At 42.0% G+C, this 19,619-nt stretch overlaps 1 protein-coding gene across 1 annotated transcript in view; it reads right to left on the minus strand.

Moving 5' to 3' along the window:
* MGA (MAX dimerization protein MGA) overlaps positions 1–19,619 on the minus strand; it is a 2,673,741-nt gene that overhangs the window by 181,055 nt on the left and 2,473,067 nt on the right. Inside the window, exon 21 of the mRNA XM_044060555.1 lies at positions 11,156–11,440. Within this exon, the coding sequence (XP_043916490.1) occupies positions 11,156–11,440 (285 nt within the window). The remainder of the gene's footprint in view (positions 1–11,155; positions 11,441–19,619) is intronic.

Genomic DNA, 19,619 nt, shown 5'->3' on the forward strand with positions numbered 1-19,619 from the left:
CTACTGCTCTTTATATTTTCTAATAGTGAAACTTCATACTTCACTATACATTATCTAGCAATGAAACTTCCTACTGCACTTTACAAGTTCTAACAGTGAGATATGAGTTATCAATTTAAGATTTTCTCAGAGAAAATGACTATTTTGCATCTTGTCTTGGATCTAGTAAGAACATACACTCACCAGGCACTTGCTTTGCTCTGTATGTAAGTAGTATTTAGAACAATGACTTCTCTTAGAGTTAGATAGGAATTTAGCCAGATTAGTCTAGCTGTTTTCTATATTTATGTCAGACTATCCTGCAACAGTGTTTTAAAGCATTTCCCTGTGATCTCTGAACTCTCATGTCATTGTGTTGAACTGATGAGTATTGTCTTGTGTTTGTATTATTTATTATTAAATATTTTTAAACCTTTCAATTGTGGCTGCTTTGCGTAAAGATACTTTAAGCTCTTAAGAGTACATTGCATTTATATGGGGATACTGTACAAAGCCACTCCAATAGTCTTGCTGTTCATCACACTTACTAATTGGATAATAATAATATTGCACAGTAAAATTGGACACCCTTTGGTAAGGGCCTTTATTAGTAGTTGATAAATAGTGGTTGGTGGCAGTGATTTCTACCTTATAGTCTGGCAGAAGGAGGCATAGCTGGAGAATCTGTGGCAGCCTTCCCCAGGAGTGTCTGTGTGTTGGTATATAACTCATATCTCAAAGTGTGTGTGTGTCTCAGCTACTTGGGCAGGGACACAAAGCACTGGTTGGACAGAGAGGGTGCTGGAGGTTTTGGCTTGACGACTAGGCTGAGATCTGTACCCTATAGCTGTGCCAGTGGGGAATCTTATTGGGGATCTGGAGAGAAAGGGAGAAACCAGCCCCAGACTGACTGTGATCTCTGTGTGCTCTTAAGTGAAATAGTACTTCAGTGTGTTTGTACTTGTTATCCTTCCCAATGTGCACGGGTGTCGCACTGGGGAAGATTTCTCATTGTTTGCCTACTTATTTCAAAGGATTCCTGATATTGCAGGAGTTCTGCCTTTTGTTGTAAAGCATTTGTTACTGCACTTGAGCTCAAAATCATTTCTTTTTCACAATAAAAGCATTTTATTCCGCACTCTGGTGGGAGCAGAGGGCCGATTCAATCCACCCAAGTTGTGAACTGCAGTTGGAAAGCTTACTGTGAGGTGTTTAACTCACTGGTCTGATTGCTTAACTATATAAAAGTTTTCATCTACTGGTATCAAAGCCTCGCAAACATTATTAACTGTGGCCTGTTTATAAGTAAACCTCTTCAGTTTAAAATCCTCTATAGAAAATGCTACCTATAGTCTCCTACTGCTCACAGCTGTTCAAAGAGCTGCCAGTTTGCACAAAGTGTATCACCACTGCAGGGCATCTAGTAGTACACTACAAAACACTGTAACACCTTTAAGTGACTCAACCCTACTCCTTCCCACCTATTAAAGATCTGGTATAATGGATAGGCGCTCCCCTGCCATCCCTGTTTCTGGACTGGTAGATATTGGCATCCTGAGGCAGTGTAGTAAATGCCTTATGTTCACTGACAACCATTTAATTTTAAAACAAACAGTGTGTGAGAAATGTAGATGCACAATGTCATCAGAGGCAAAGCTCTCACATACACACATAAAAATGCAAACCAGGTTGTTAGCGTTACACCCAAAACACTCACTACCAACACTAAGGAACAAACATGCAGAACCACATATGCAGAAATACTCACTTGTAATCTAACCAAACCTCCAAGACCCCCTAAAAGCATCTCTCAGTGCTCCTGTGCACACTCAAGAAAGACAGCCCCGCACACAATACAAGTCTGAAAATCATAGTAGCCCCACTTCCAAGCCCATAAAGCAACACACCACACAGTCAAACATTCTAGTTATTGGAATTCCACTGTAAGACATATTGATGTCCCCCTTAAACAAGCAGAAGATCACAGGCTGTCTGGACCTAGGACCCGCCAGTTCACGCATGTACTTAGGTCTTTAAACCACAAGTACTAGTATGACATGGTCATAATCCACGTGGGTGTAAATGTCCCAAGACGTATCTCAATGGACTATATGACAGACATGATGCAGCTGTCTGAATGTGTTTCCCAGATGGGGATGACTAGCCTTCAGCAGAATCCTATCTTCACCAATGATGATGCCACAATACCAGCAAACTATGATTGACTTCAACAACTGGCTTAGTTTCTAGTATCACAACAAGGGCATCCAATATCGGTTAGCCTGGGGAGACATGATCGATAAGCCACTGGCTTTGCCACAGACAGTCTACATTTGTCACCACTTGGCTTATGGATATTGGAAAAAATATATCTATCCCATAGTGTCTTTTCTACACTGTGCCAAGTTGTTAAACCCTCCAACATAACAAAAATCACTCACGATTACCTAAAGTTACTGCTGCTCAATGCTAGGGGTTTTAAAAAGAAATCCACTCCCTGGAAGCACTCCTCACCCTAGAGAATGCAGACATTATGTGCAGTCAAGGAAATACGGTTCAGAGCCTTGGAAAACACCCCAGCTATCAAAGGCTACAATGCCTTTCATACTTTTTGATCCCCCTCAGCTCAGGATAAAACAAAGAAGTGTTTCAGTGTTCATAATGGACAAGTACACTGCTAGACTGGTCCAACAACATGACTTACTTGAGATGCCTAACTAACCACAGGTGCGACCCCCTGTCATATCTTTGATAGCTACAGATCCCCTAACTTGAGTCTGGAAAAAGTACAGTTTTGTACCTACCATAAATGTAGATGTCCGAACAGGATAGCATCTGCAGTCAGGACCGAAGGGCTGCCTGACGACAGGACAACCCATTTGTTATGACTGCAGATGCATCCTTGAAGGACATCCACACCTTCTACCTAAACCTACTGGAATCTCTTAACATTCAGCCTAATACCATACTTAAAGGTGAGTTCAACTACGCCTCCATAAACAGGAGAATTGTACAATCCATAATTCACTAGCTCAGAGGTTTTTGGACTTCATCAGTGCAAACACCCTGGAGCAACTAGTTAGCTCCCCAACTAGAAGTACAAATATCCTAGACCTAGTACTCATGAACATATGGGAATGCTGCTCCCTCTAGAGCATCAACTCCTCCTTGGTAAGATCTGACCACAAAATGATCTCCGTTAGTATTAAAACTAAATTAGAACTTCCATCAAATTCCAAACCTGTTAAGAACTTTGATAATCCCAATTACCTCAAACTAAGTTTCAGTTTATTAAACTTCCCAACCTCTCCGAAGCTAGATGACACTGAGGTCTATTCTGAACTGTACACAAAAGCACTGTACAAGCACATTCATTATTGCATAGAGGAGGCAGTACCTATCAGAGTTGAACCTATGACTACTGGCAAAAATAAACCCCTCTGGTGGAACCTTAGCATAAAGAGACTACTCAGCAAAAGGTAAAATCCTCTCCAAAGCCTAGAAGGAACAGACAAAACAGTCTAAAAAGACATTCACCAGTCTAAACAAAGAAACAAATTAGAGATTAGCTGGTCAAATCTGCTAAAGCAAACAATGAGGCAAATAAGGTCTTCCAGATGAAAGATGGCCACAAGGCTTTTTTTTTAATCATGTTCATAACCTCAGGGGAAACACTCTGCAATGTGCCATGTAGAGCAAACCTGCAGGCTGACAAGTTCATTTCAAACTTCTTCCCATCACCTCCTAACACACCCAAAGAAATACCTGCAACTATCCCCCCTTACCACTCATTACGAGGGAAAATGTCCTTACTGTGCTCACTAAAGCCAAGAACACAGCCTCTGTGGGTCCCAACAACATTCCAGAATGCTTCTTAAATAGCTTAAAACAGAATCTATAAGGGCCATTAGAAACCCTCTTTAAACACAGCCTCTGGACAAACTCCATCCCAGAGGAATGGAGGACTGCAAAAGTCGCCCCTCTGCACAAGGGGGGCCCATCAACTGGCCCAGGGAACTACAGACCCATAAGCTTGACCAGTCTTACCTGCAAGGCTATGCAGAGAATTATCACGAACCTGATCAATAATGACACAGGAACTCTCCAAATACTGGACCAGACCCAATTTGGCTTTGTCAAAGAGAGTTCTTGCCTGTTCAATCTAGTGAACTTCTTCAAGAAAGTCACCAGGGCCATAGAGAAGTGTAAAACTGTACAGACCACTTATCTAGACCTGGCCAAAGCTTTCAACACAATCATTCACTCAGGGATAACAGATAAGCTTTCTGAGTTCAGCATAAACCCCACCTATATCATCAGATGAATAGTCCACTGGCTCACTGACAGGACACATGATGTCCAGATAGGTGAATCCGTTTCTGGTAAGAAACCTGCTACTAATGATGTCCTACAGGGCTAAGTGTTGGGACACCTCCATCTGATATATACTTCTTTGAAGTGAAGGCCAGTGTTAGGAGTCCCTGGCTCACCAAGTTCACCGTCTGTAAGCTAGGGACCAATCAATGAATCCCCAAACAATGTTGACATCTAATAAACAGGCCTAAAAATGACAAATGACTGGTACCAAAACCACTGTCTGAGACTAAATGCTAAAAAATGCATAATCACACCCTTCGGAAAATCAGATATCCCTGCAAATTATATATGACAGCATACCCCTAAAAGTAGACCCATTGGCGAAGGACTCAGGAACACAGATAGTAACAAACTTTGACCACCAGGTAGCTACAGTAGTGAGGAAATTCTTCTGTGTGGCTTAGTTTATAAAGGCACAGCATCAAGATCAAAGGAAATCATAGTGCCACTGTACTCGGCCCTCATCAGGCCCATAATTGAGTACAATGCTACCTTTGCATGCACCTAACCAGGCACTTACACTAACTGGAGAGGCTCCAGAAATTTATACTAAAAAATTACAAAGCGTAAGACACATGTCTTATGTAGACAGACAAAAGGCCCCATCGCTTCACTCAGTCTCATATCATTTACTGAGAACAGACTTATGCCTGACCAACAAGGCAATCTTTGATCAAGCCTGATGAAAAAGTTACATATTCACAAGAAAAACTAAGTGAGGGTTACTCACTCCATGGACCTGAACCTTATTTGTGACTCTAACAGAACCTGCTGTAGAGATGGATTTGTATACCAAAGGCTACTTTGTCTATGGAATAAACTTCCCATCTTCGTAAAACAAAGCCCATCCCTCACTCACTTCAAACAGAATTTGGCTTCAGAGGCAACTTTTGGTAAAAAGTAAGTGTGTGTAAGCAATACACAATTTAGATGATACTAAAAGAAAAGCTTTATCTCTGATGTTATACTTGGAGATGGCTGCTACCTAATCTTTAATAGTGGAAAAAACTTGCCCCACTTTGAAAAATCGATGCAAGGAAATCTAGAATAGCAGGAAGTGGGGCAGTAAAAGGATCTAACTCTCTCTCTCATGAGCCCAAAAAGAAAACCTTTTCTATTTACTTTTATAAATCTTCCTAGTCAAAGGTTTATGAGATGAGACTAGGATTTTTTCAACTGGGGAGGGAAGCCAGGAATGTTTAGCTATCACTGGAATTGAAGAAACCATGCAGTCAACATGTTGCCTACAATGTTCGGGTGAATCTGCCCTGATGGGTGAGATAGTAGGTCTGAACTGGGATCCAACATCCAAAGAGGATGTACTAAGTGAGACAAAAAGGAAGGGGAACCACACCTGTTGAGGCCAGAAGGGAACAATGAGCATTTCTATGCTCTTCAACCAAAGTGCTTTATGAAGAAATTTGGGGATGACAGGCAGGGGAGGATAAGCATAAAGGAGACCGGACAGCCCAACATGGACTAAGCATCTCTAGGTGACTGTCCCTGAGGTGTTATATGAGCAAAAAACCTGCTGCATTTGTTGTTCAGGGGGGGATGCAACTAGGTCACAGCAAGAGTGACCCCATTTGTGGAAGATCATTTTCACCACTGACTGGTTAATAAAACATTTGTGAGGCACGAGGATGGTCCTGTTGAGTTTGTCCGCTAGATTGATGGTTTTCCCCGGTATGTGCATTGCTACAAGAAAGCAGTCGGTTGAGATCACCCACTGCTATACTTTCATTGCTTCTCGACAAAGGGGGTAGGATCTGGTTCCTTCCTGTTTGTTGACGTACTAGACTACTGACATACTGTCCCATCTGTATTCCAATGGGAGAGAGCTCTGAAATGCCTGCAATGCTAGAAGCACCGTTCTCATCTCTAGGACACTGAGATGTAAATTGGTCTCATGTGGGGACCATGTGCCTTGAACAGTCCGTCCCAAGTAATGCCACCCCAGCCCAACTCGGAGGCATCCATAGTCAATATGGTGTTGCGGGAGGAAAGATAAATGGAACCCCTTGACTGACTTCCTCGGAGTGAATTCACCAAAGAAGAGATTTTCTGCAGGCCTGAGACAGCCTTATCAGATGTCTTAATCGGTTTTAGTAAAAGGGCCATTGCACTGCTAGAGTCCAATGATGAATTCTCAAGGGGGAAATGAGCACTGGAAATTAAAATAACTGCAGCAACCACCAACCCTGAGCTTTAGGGACCAATTTTGCTGGGGGAGAAGGAAGAGAAAGAATCTGTCTGACATGCGTCTTCAATGCAAAAACTCTGTTTTTGAAACAGAAGTAGAGAACAGACTGTGTCTAAACAAGCCCCTATAAACTCAAAGACTCGGACTGGTTGAAGTTGTGATTTCTCCATATTTATAGTGATTCCCAGCGAGTGAGAAAACTGAAGTAAATAGTCTCTGGCTTTTACAAGCAGATGTCTGGTCAGTACGGTGAGGAGCCACTCATCTAAGTAAGGAAACACACTGAACCCGAGCAGTCTCAGGTGAGCTGCTACTGTTAACATGCAACTGGGGAACATCCTGGGGGCTGTGGCGAGACCAAAGGGCAGTGCTTTGAACCGATAATGACTGGCTCCCAGTTGGAAGCGTAGCTACCTTCAAGAGTGCCTGGTCATTTTGATGTGATAGTACACATCTTGAAGATCGATTAAGCAAATCCAGTCATCCTTCTGTAGGAAAGTTAGAACAGACTGAACCGTGATCATTAGATATGTAGCATTCTTTACAACCTGATTTAGATAACAGATCCAAGGTAAGTCTGAGGTTCCGTCTTTTTTGGCACTAAAAACCTTGAGTAAATTCGGGATCCTGCTTGGTCTGAGAGAACTCTTGGATGAGTCTTTTGTCTAGCAACTTCTGGATCTCTTGAACTGCTAGCTCCATCTGACTGGGTGGAACATTGGGAAGACTTCCCCTGTTTTTTACAGGAATTTGTAAAAAGGAAATGAAATATCCTCTGGATATAACCTTTGCACCTAAGAGTGTTTTGTCATGGGTATCCAGGCTTTTTGGTGCAAGGGTAAGCACCCCCCCCTTCCCCGACTGCCTCCAGAGAGACTTTTTGGGTCACCAACTAAGAAGGCTGTTTTAATAAGAATAAAATTGAATGACTGACTTCATATAGAGTGGGGAAAATCCAAGAGTCAGATGGAAGATGAAGACTTGGCAAAAAGATCAGTGAAGTTTGGGAGCTCTGGATTTGGAAGGGTATGTCTCAGCTGTGCAACTTTTATTATGCAGCAGCCATGATATTTTGAAAAAAAAAAAAAAAAAAGATAAGTGGGTGCAAATTTTACAACAAAGTATTGTTAGAGACAAGCATATACTTGAGGAGATGTGCAGAAGACAAGTGTGGCCTACAGAACCCCCTGTGATAAACAAACTGACAAACTAAGTGGAATAAAAGGAGAAACTCACAGACTACACAGGACACATCTATTACAACTGTACAAAATGCACAGATATTTTGTTTTCTCCTGAGCAGGAGGATCACTCAATTTCAAAAGTAGGTATTTACTAGGTCTAACAGATTTGATGTTAATACATAGTAATAAATCTTAGCCAGTATAGTTGAAACATCTGCACACACTTTCTTCTAGCATTTTTTTTTAATTTTCTTGAAAAGCTGTAGGTTTTCACTGCCTTTTAGGTAATTTGACAGCTTGTTCCGTTTGGCAGGGACAAGTTTTGAAAAAGCATTTTCTTTAACACTTGGTTTGAAAGTGGGGTCTGACTAGTTGCAGGGAGCTGTCATTACTGAGTATGAGAGTCATTTTATTTTTATTTTACATTTGTTTATGGGGGTAGTACACTGATCATAATTTTCCATTTGTAGGTATTGCATGGGTGAAATAATTCATACAAAAAAAGTGGAATAGAGAGGCAAGTAAGCTATACCTATCAAAAATAGAAAATAAAATGATAACATATATTATACCATGACCCCCCCCCCCAAAACGTGCACGCTGATTGGCCAGCGTGCCCGTTGTAAATCGAGTTATACTAATGGAAAAAGGTCCGTCCCGGACTTTTTCCATTAGTATAACTGCTTTCAAACACTGTCTCGCTATGTTAAATGGGTTTAACATAGCGAGACAGCTTTAAATAAGCAGCGGAGATCTCCGTTGCTTATTTTAAAGCTGTCTCGCCATGTTAAACCCATTTAACATAGCGAGACAGTGTTTAAAAGCAACTGAGAAAGCAAGATCTCCGTTGCTTTTTTTAGTGTTGCTATGTTAAATGAGTTTAACATAGCGAGACAGTTTAAAATAAGCAACGGACATCTCCGTTGCTTATTTTAAAACTGTCTCGCTATGTTAAACTCATTTAACATAGCGAAACATAAAAAGCAACGGAGATCTTGCTTTCTCCGTTGCTTTGCTCAACTCTGATGTACTGCGCAGGCGCCAGTACATCAGAACCGCGGATGCCAGACATCTGCGGAAGGGCAGTAAACAGGCATTATACTATGCCATTATTTAAGAAAAGTAACAGTTTCTTTTCTTAAATAATGTCATGGTATAATAGCAATAACCCACTTCTGGGTGTGGGTAATGCTAAATTTACCACGGTTGGCTTTGTTTGGTCCCTCGGGCTTAGCCTCGGGACCAAACCACGCCAACCGTGGGTAAATTTAGCATTACCCACACCCAGGCGTGGGTTATTGCTATAATAACTGTACAGCAGCAATGAAGAAATGTAGCAACAATTATGAAAGAAATGCACATTTTACATGCTTGCTTGCAGTAGAAATGTTGTAGGATTATGAGAATCAGGGCCAGGAGTTAGAGCTAGGAAGTCTAAGTAGCAAACAGTGGGCAAAGCTAGAGGATGATAGGCCCTTATGTGAAGGGGCCTAAAGTGTGGAAAGCAATTTGATTTGCTGTGGAGGATTCTTTAAAGTTCAGCTCAGAGTCTGTTCTTTCACTGACAGCATATGTTTTAGAAGAAGGCAGTAGCCACTGTAAGATTTTAAAGATGAGGGCTTTCAATATGTAAGTGGCTCTGGCTACTACTGGAAGCCATTTTCCTCTCTTTAGGTTGGTACATTGTTTTTAAGGGTTTGACAGGTGAATGCCTCTCAATATTTTGTTTTCTGTAGATTGAAGCAATCTTGTGCTTTCTGAGGCAACAGACATGATAATGGGAGAGTATATTCTAGTCTCGGTAGTAGTAGGAGGAGGAGGATGGCTACTACTGCCTGCTTATATAGCCTCTGGGGTGAGAAAGTTACAAATTCTGTAAAAAGTATGTAAGTAGGAGGGTACGTTATCTGCCTAAGCTTGTGAATATCAATTCAGATTCAGGTGGCAGTCTAGACGTATCCCGAAACATCTTTCTTTGGTGGTGTGAGGCTGAAAAGTATGTGTCTGATCAGTACTGGCAGTAGTCTCTGCATTCATGAGTTTCTGCACTGTACCAAAGACCATGGTATGCCTTTTCGTTGTTTTTACAGTGAATTTGCTTTCTGTGAGACAGCTTTATATCAGGTGGAATGTGTTTTGCACTATCTACTGAGACAGTTCTAGTGTCTGGCCCAGCTCCAGTTAAAACAGCACCACTGGCATATAGGAGGCAGGTGACACTTGGAAGAACATGGCAGGTAATTTTCATACCAGGAGAAAAATAAAGAACTAAGTACAGATCTCTGTGGGACACCCCTAGTGATGCTTACTACAATATCAATGTGCTTCTTACTTAAAAGCATGAATGATCTACTGGAGTGGCAGCTGGTTAACCAATCTGCGACCTCATTAGAAATAACACTAAGAGTGAACTTGTGTAGTACTAACGACTGGTTGACAGTTTCAAATGCTCTTTTGAGATCAAGAAATATGGCATCAGTTAGTAGGCCAGAAACAGATGACACCCTGCTAGGAAGAGAGAGATCAGCAGTGAAGTATTGAACAAGGATCAAGGATAAACAGCAAGCTCTGATGAACCACCAGCCGTGGGGTTTCCAAGTCTACACTCCTGAGCTCCTACTTGCAGTTCTTGGGGTAATGATTAACAACATGCGTCTTTCAATGACGCTCCTTCATGAGCTGATTTATAACTGCAAGTCAGTGAGGAAAGCCTCAGGATGTACATGGGAATTGTTAAATTATACTCTCTAGCACAAACTGAGGATGTGCAAATGTCCAAGGTAGGACACTCAAGGCCAAAGTTGCTCCAATAGCCACCCAACAAGCGTTTACGCATGCAGGACTTAGCCATTTTCTTCTCTTTCATCACTGAACATTTTATGTAGCATATGTAGTATGAATGGAAACAAAACCAGGTGACTTGACAGGGAGTAGGCTTATTTGAAAGAAGTATATGAGCTACTGCAAAATGCCATACGGAGCACAGTACTAGCATAAAATGGACACCTAAATTATCATCAGACGTTGTACAGAAAGGAGATTTCACTGGAAGAATCTATTTCAGAAATCCTCCCAAAGCAACACTATTACAGATTATCTTACTTTGCCAATTAAAGGCATAAAGAAATAATAAAACTGGAACAAAATACCGAGGATAGAAAGATAAAGCTGCTACCTCCCATAGTTTATTTTACAACTTCTCCACCTGCAGCAATTCTAATCAGCTGACACTCACTAGGTGTAAAACTATGACCACTACCAGGACAAAAATTCTTCATCTTCCTAGCATTTACATGAAAACCCTGTGAACACCTCTCAAGACAACAGTGAAATGTAAAAGACAGTCCACTGTATGCCAGCAAAATAAACATGCTACAGAAAATATAAATAATGGAACTAGACGCATACATACCTGCAAGAGGAAATTCTGTGGATGAAGGTGTCTCACCAGCTGACTTCTTTCTTCGAAGGATCAGAGGTTTGTCCCACCTCACAGTTCCTGCAACCAAACTATCAGTACTCTCAGGCAGTAGTGATGAAACAACCTCCGAAATTTGGCATTTCTCTGAGACAAGACTGGGCTGCATAAGTTCAACATTGACTGGTACAGAGGTCAACTTCCTCTTCTGTGCTTCCACAGCTTTCTGTTTAGCACAGATGTACTCCAGTTTCTTCAAGACAACTTCCTCCGTCTTTCCTAGGTACAAAAGATACAAACATACTTCAGTGGTGGTTACATATCTATAAACAAAACTCTGAAGCTGTATCAATTATACTGTGCAAAACTGGCAATATTAAATGAAACAAGTAACTTGTTTCACCCAATTTTACATAACTTGAAATATAACTTCACACAACATAAAGACCTTGCACATGCAATAATCTAAACCTACTCTGCTGTGTTAAACATTAGCCTACAGTTCAAGCATTTTTGATAAGGCAAGAAAATAATTTCTTTTTGCTGAAAATTTCAAAGGTAAACATACTTTTTAGCTGCATTATTTCATTAACAAATTAATCTCCCAAATACTATACTGCAAATTCTGATAACATATTTTACAGTATAAGCAAAAGTTAAATGAAGACTCACACTGGACAGTGATCCTTATGTGTCAACACACTCTCACCATCTGTTGCTTTTCCTTAAAAACATAATACATTTCAAACCTGTATGAATCAGTCACCAATTATGAGATATGTACTTGCCATATCAGCTCATCTATAACTGGGGTCCAAATGCAGAGATGATAAATCAGCAAGCAAAGGAGAGTAGTATTGCTGAAACTGAATTCATCCTCAGGTCTTGGCGAGTACCTTCACGAGGTGGACCCTGTTTTTTTTTTTCCCACAAAATCTCACCAAGATGAAACTGATACACAGACTGTATTTATACAGCATATATCATGGACAGTAGTAGCTTAAAAATTATAAAAGACAGCTGAGTGCAAAAGAACCAGAATAAAAAAAAGAGCCCAATCCTGGTAGGTCCACTGGTGCCAGGACTGGAAAAAATGACAGTGTAGAAACCTCAAAATATGGAAACATTCCTACAATGGGGCCAGGCCAGGCCTAGGGAGAGGATGGCTCCACCCCTGTTGTAGAAGAAAGTAACAGTCCACAAAAATCACCAAAAACTGATAGGCCAAAGAACAGCCATTGAGGATAAGAAAGAAATTGTGTATTGTTACTATTACGACAAAAGCCCAGAAGTTCCAGACACGAGAGAAATTAGAGGAAGAAAAATACTTCCACAAGAAAAAACTGTCAGAAGCTTCATTATGTTCATTAATACAATAGATTTGTGAAAAACAGTATACAGACCAAGAAGCTTTGAGCTGTTTGGAAAAAGAAGCATCTGAGGAAGTGTGAAAATAAAAACAACAAAAAATACAGTTTTGTACCTACCATAAATGTAGATGTTCGAGTGCTAATACAGCTGCAGTCATAACAAATGGGTTCTCCTGCCGTCAGGCGGGTCCTCGGTCGTCCGAATTCCAAATTCTAGGTCCGGCGTCAGTTGTCGTCGCTTCTTCCCTGACGTCAGTGCGACAGGGGTATAAAAGAACCAGCCAACGATATTTTCTTCAGTTTTTCTTGCCCCAGATGTCAGGTGCCCCCAGAAGGAAGGCAATACATAAATTTATGTAATAATGCAGTGCAATATAATAAAAAGAAAACAGTAGTTGCAAGCAAATACACCATAAATGAATACCCCAATCAGGTTGTATGAGGAGGTGTTAGCCAATAGGCCTGTCCCAAGAGGGGAAGGAGGGAGGGAAACCTGGACTGCAGCTGTATTAGCACTCGAACATCTACATTTATGGTAGGTACAAAACTGTACTATGTTGATCGTGCATACAGCTGCAGTCATAACAGATGGGTAGAATCCCAAAGCTAAGAAAGGGGTGGTAGGCACTAGGTGGAACTAGGAGGAGCCAGGATGCCCTGCAAGACTGCAGTGGCAAAGCCTGCTCTAGTTTTGGAGTATAATGGTAGGTGGTAGTGCTTGGAGAAGGTATGCAGAGAACTCCAAGTGGCTGCTTCCAAAATATCTTTGGTAGGAACTCCTCTGAGGAAAGCTGCAGAGGTAGCTGTGGCCCTTGTGGAGTGAGATCTGATGCCTGCAGGTACAGTTTTATCATGATAAGAGTAACAAAAGCGTATGCAGTGGGCTATCCATTTTGAGATTGTCTGTTTGGAAATTGGCTTCCCTTGAGCTCTAATAGCATAGGACACAAAGAGTTGTTCTGATTTTCTGAAAGGCTTTGTTCTGTCCAAATAATAACGCAGCTGTCTGTGGATGTCCAAGGAATGTAGTAGTCTCTCCCCTTTGTTTTGAGGATTAGGGTAAAAGGTAGGTAAGTGGATAGCCTGATTCAAAGCTACCCTTTATACCACCTTTGGCATAAAGGACGGATTGGTTCGTAAGGAAATTCTGTCCTGATGGAAAATGATGAAAGGCTGCATAGCCATGAGGGCTTGTAGTTCCGATACCCTGCGAGCTGAGGTGATAGCCAGAAGGAAGGCTGTTTTCCAGGACAAATATTGCAAATCTGTTGAGGCACCTGGCTCAAAAGGAGGCAAGGTCAGCTTTTCTAGAATGAAATTGAGGTGCCAAGCAGGTATTGGTTGTTTCCTTGGGGGTTTTATATTCTTAGCCCCTCTGAGGAACTGTCTTAAGAGGGGGTGAGAGAATAAAGGAGGATCAGTGTTGTATTCTGCAGAAATGGCTGAGGCATGGATTTTGATGGAGGAGAATGAAAGTCCACTGCTTAGCAGCTCAGCTAGATAGTGTAATATTTGAGGTAAATTCAGTATTCCAGGATTCTGGCCCTTTTTCTCATTCCAGGCACAAAACCGTTTCCATTTTGCGGAGTAAGCTTTCCTTGTAGAAGGCCTTCTGGCTTCCAAAATGACATCCTGCACCTCCTTGGAGAGTAGGGTCTGTTGTGAAGTAAAGGAATCTTCCATGCGGCCAGAGTGAGTGTTTTCAGCTGACTGTGAAGAGTTTTGAAGCTGTGCTGAGTCAGAAGAAGAGGCATTAGAGGTAGGGTCCATGGTGGGGAATGCGTCAGGTTCCTCAGGAGTGGGTACCAGTGTTGTCTTGGCCAGTCTGGAGCAATGAGAATCATCTTTGGTCTGTCTGCTCTGGTTTTTAATAGAACTTTGGGCAGCAGAGGAAGAGGTGGAAAGGCATAAAGTGTCATTGTTGTCCAACTGAAAGAGAGAGCGTCCACTCTCCAGGCCTGTGGATGAAAAGTCCTTGAGCAGAATTTTATCAATTGGTGATTTTTTTGGGAGGCAAAGAGATCTATGTCTGGTCTTCCCCATGCTTGAATTATCTCTGTAAAAACTTGAGGGTGCAACTTCCATTCATGTGGGTCTGTCATATTTCTGCTTAGGTTGTCTGCCAGCGTGTTTTCCTTGCCTGGCAAGTACTGTGCTTGAAGTTCGATTTGTAATTCCAGAGCCATGTTCCAAAGTGACATGGCCAGCCTGCATAGGGGGTATGAATGGGTTCCTCCCTGTTTATGTACCACATTACTGTGGTGCTGTCTGTCCTTATCAATAGTTGACCTGGATGCAGAAGGTCTTTGAAAGCTATAATACCATTTATTACTGCTAGCATTTCCTTTTGATTGATGTGTAGGTGCTTTTCTTTTTGGGACCATTTGCCCTGAATGCACCGATCTGTCATGTGCGTCCCCCAGGCGTAGTCCGAGGCGTCTGTTGTGATGACTTGATTTGCTTGAGGCTTGCAGAATAGGAGACCTGTATTTCTTTGGCATTCTTGAGCCCACCACAGAAATTCCTTTTGAAGACATGGAATCAGTGGTATTATTGTTTCCAAACTGTGGCTGTGTTGAGACCATAGGTTTTTCAGGTACCACTGAAGTTTCCTCATATGCAGCTTTGCACATGGGATTAGTAGGATGCAAGATGCCATGAATGAGCCTGCAGAATTTTCCTTGCAGTCAGCCTGGTGAAATTTGCTAGTTTTCTGAAGTATTGAGTTAGTTGCCCCTGTTTCTCTGGCGTGAGGTAGGCCATCTGGGTGTTTGTGTCCAAGTTGGCACCCAGGAAAATTATTTTTTGAGAGGGTATTAGCCTTGATTTCTTTTTGTTGACTGTGTATCCCAGAGAATTCAACAACATTATTACAAAAGCCAGATGTTTCAGAAGTATGTGCTTGCTGTCCGCTTGGATCAGGCAGTCATCCAAATATGGGTATATTTGTATCCCTTGAAGTCTGCAGTAGGCAATTACTGATGCCAGGCATTTCGTGAATACTCTGGGCGCAGTAGATAAGCCAAAGGGCAATGCAGAGAATTGATAATGGGTTGAACCTGCAAGAAATTTGAGGTATCTTCTGCAATCTTGTCTGATTGGGACATGCAGGTATGCCTCCTTGAGGTCCAATGTTACCAGCCAAGACACCTTGCCCAGCATGGGAAGAAGCTGCTGTAATGTGAGCATCTTGAATTTTGGCACAAGTAAAAATGTGTTTAAGATGGATAGGTCCAAAATAGGTCTCCAATCTTTTCCCTTCCTTGGTACCAGGAATAGTCTGGAATAAAAACCTTGACCTTGTTCTTGTGTAGGTACCTCTTGAATAGCTTTCATGTCCATGAGATCTGAAATTTGTCTTTGTGCCTCTGCCCTTTGATTGTGTGGCAGGTTTGGCATGCCTCTCATTTGTGGAAGGGTGTGAAAATGGAATCTGTAGCCTCTGTTTATAATGTCCAGGATCCATTTGTCTTTTGTGACAATATGCCAAATTTATGAAAATAATGCCAGTTTTCCACCTAAGGGTGCTGCCATTCGAGCCTCGCTTGGCATGCAAAGGGGAAAGTCATTGGGTTTGCTTTCTGAATGGCTGTGAACTATCCTCACCACCTCTTTGTGTAGGAGCTTGCCATTGTCTGCCTTTAAACGATCCTTGAGATTGCCCTCTGCCCCTCGGGTGCCTGTATCTACCTCTTTGGGGTCTGTCCATGGCTGGAAAGGACCAATTTTTGGAAGGCCAATTTCTACTTAAACTTGGAGGTTGTACCTGTAGGAAATCTTTCACTGTTTGCACTGATTTAGCCTTTTCCTCCATTTTCTTTAATACCTCCTCAGCTTTAACACCAAATAATACATCTTTTTGTAGAGGGACATCTAGTAATTTAGCTTTGACATGATCTGGTAAGGTTTGCTCCTTGAGCCAGTCATGTCTACTTATGACTGATCCTGTAACAGCAGCTCTACATGAGGCCTCTAGAGCATCAAAACCACTTTGCAAGGTATGTTTACCCACTTGTTCTGCACTATGTATCAAATCCTGCAACTCCCTCAAGTCTGGTTGTTCAGGTTGTGCCATTTTGCTTCTCAACTGTGATAACAGAAACTGTTGGTACTTTAACATATGGAACTGGCAGTTTAATGCCCTCATGGTTAAGGTGGCCGAGGTGTATACCTTTTTCCCCCACCTTTCTAAAGCTCTGGAATCTCTCTCTGAAGGTAATGGATTTTTAGCAGTGGAGGCCTTAATTCCCTTGGGGCCCTGTGAGATAGTTTCTGGGTCAGCCGCATGGCTTTTGTATAAGAATTGGTGTGAGTCAGGAACCCGGTAGTACCTGTCAGGCTTGACTGTGGCTGGAGGTAAAGAGTCTGGGTTAAGGCAGGCCTCCGAATACACATCATCTAGTATGTCTAAGACAGGAGGTATAGCCAGAGGCCTGTGCTGAGGGGGCAGGAGAAAATCCCTAAGCCTTTTCTTGGAGTTTGAGTACTCTTGGCCTTCCCAGTGGAAGTGTTCCCTCAAGGTATGCAAGGTTTCCCCAAAAGAGTAATCCTCAGGGGGGGGGGTGGGGACAGAGGGAATGGACTCCTTTGCATCAGAGTGCTCTGAAATAATGAAGGCCTGGTCCAAGGAGGGGGATTCTTCTTCCACTCTGGGCCTTTTGTCCGGGGGGGGGATGAGAACCCCTGATAAGAGTAATCAAATCCACAGCCATTTTGAGCATCTGTTTTTTAGGCATGGGGCCTGGAGAAGGGCCCTGTGTAGCTTGTCTCTTAGAATGCATGGCTGCTTTAGACTTAGTGAAAGCCTTGATGGACAAAGAAGAGGAAGGCCTGAAGACACCTTGTGAGGTGGCAGACCTGTCTAAACACTGAGTTTCACCTCCTAGAGTGGCTTCGGTATCGGTAGTCGGGGTGTGGGCCGAGGAGCCTGCGACCTCGGGTACAGTAGACACCGCCAATGAAGTGCCGTCGGTAGTCAGGGGCTGCGTAGGCGCCTCACTGAGAACCGGACCACCTGTAATCGGCTTTGGCGTGGTGTCGGAAGAAGCCGCGGACCTCGAATGTCGGTCCTTATCTTTGCGTCTTTTACTCAAAACTGGAGTCGGAGTATCCGATGACATAATGTAATTAAATTTTTTGCCAAAATAATGTTGGGCGAACTCCGCCCGACCCTTAATGGTGCGTCTGTTGAATGTAGCACAAAAACGACAGGCCGAGACGTCGTGGTCTGGGCCTAAGCAAGGAATGCAGAGGGAATGAAAATCCTTATGCGGTATTTGCTTCCCATATGAAATACAATTATTAACTTTGTCTGACATTGGTCTGAGGCAAGAAAAGTTTCCCCAACAGGGTACTTGGCTTTCAAGAAGACTTTGGTTGCAAAATTTTCATAATTTCAGGAGCTGGCCGGCACTTGCGAACTGCTTCTGCTTCGGGCACCGCGCGGCAAGAAAGACTGAAGAAAATGGAGTCGGCTGGTTCTTTTATACCCCTGTCGCACTGACGTCAGGGAAGAAGCAACAACAACCGACGCCGGACCTAGACTTTGGAATTCGGCCGACCGAGGACCCGCCTGACGGCAGGAGAACCCATCTGTTATGACTGCAGCTGTATGCACGATGAACATCCTAGAGATTTTTGAAAAGTATAAAAAAGAAATATGGACATAGGAAAGAAAGAGATTTGATATGGTGCAATACTTATACAAAGGGGAAAGTCAAATTAAGCAATATAAAGAAGGCAGGCCCAAAGATATTCGAAGAGAAATACAGACAAAGTCATCCTGATATGGAAAAATTCACAATAAAGACAATATCACAAAGACGGAATGTAGAAAAGAAGATTGGTAAAGTAGAAATAAAAAAAAATATAGAAGTTGAAGGTATGGAGTGCATGCGAAGTGAAGGACTTGGTGTAGGAGGTCTAACACAGGTTATATCGCAGCATGATGGAATGAGTCCCCAAAGGTAAGGAGAAACAGCAAGATCAGGAGTCATCTGAAAAAGAAATATGGACAAGGGAAAGAAAAAGAGCTTTAATTTGCTGCAATATCTATGCAAAGGAGAAAGCAAAACTAATCAATACAAAAAGAACAGCACCAAAGATATCTGAAGAGAAATATAGTCAAAGGATTCCAGACATGGAAAACTTTACAATACAAAAAAATAAGAAGACAAAGAGGAAAAGTAGAAAAGAAGATTACTAATGGAGAAGTTAAAAAAACTGAAACTGAGGTTATGGAGTACCTGCGAAGGGAAGGATTCAATGTAGAAAATCTAATTCAGAAAGCTCCACAACAGGATAGAGCAATGGACCTCCAACGTAAGGGAAAAAACAGTGGAACAGGAAGCAATTGGTCAGGTGCCATATGAAGATATTTTGAAGCCTTTCACAGTAAACCAGTATAAATGTTCACGAAGTTGGACAGCAAGGGAAGGAAAAAGAAACTGCGGAAACTCTGATGCAGTCACTGTTGAAGAGTGGCAGGCCAGTGAGTTCCCATATGACACAGCAATGGATGTCACAGGATGAAATTGAAGAGAATGTGTCACAGGAAGATACTATAGAATATTTTATAGAATGTCCACAGGAAATCGAAAACAAAAAATCTGCCCGTGCCCTTAGTTCAGAAGAAAACAACCTAAGACAAGGGTTGCTTGATTTAATAGAGACAGACAGACATATTAAGATCAATGAAAGCAACAGGCTGCAGAAGGTCAATAAAACCAAAAAAAACATCAGAAGCTTGATAAAATAAATGAATACAGTAATTAGGAGTGTTCATACAGATACATGCGATACAACAGAAGTAAACGGTATATATTATTGTGCAGCTAAATTAATAACTGATAAAGTTCTATTACAAGAACACAGAGTAGCGAAGGAAAGGAAGGGGAGAAACTGAATACCATCATGGAAGTATCGAATAGAGAAAACTACAAAGCAATTAAGACAAGAAGTATCACTGTTAGAAGAGTACAGAAGAGGAAACAGATCAACAAAAATATGTAGAGACGAGACATGATAAAAGCAATATGCAGTATTAGAACAGATCAGATCAATCATGCACTATCGCAAATGAACTAAAA

This window comes from Protopterus annectens, chromosome 2.part0 (assembly GCF_019279795.1).
Source record: "Protopterus annectens isolate FY-2018-M chromosome 2.part0, PAN1.0, whole genome shotgun sequence".
Classification (NCBI taxonomy): domain Eukaryota; kingdom Metazoa; phylum Chordata; order Ceratodontiformes; family Protopteridae; genus Protopterus; species Protopterus annectens.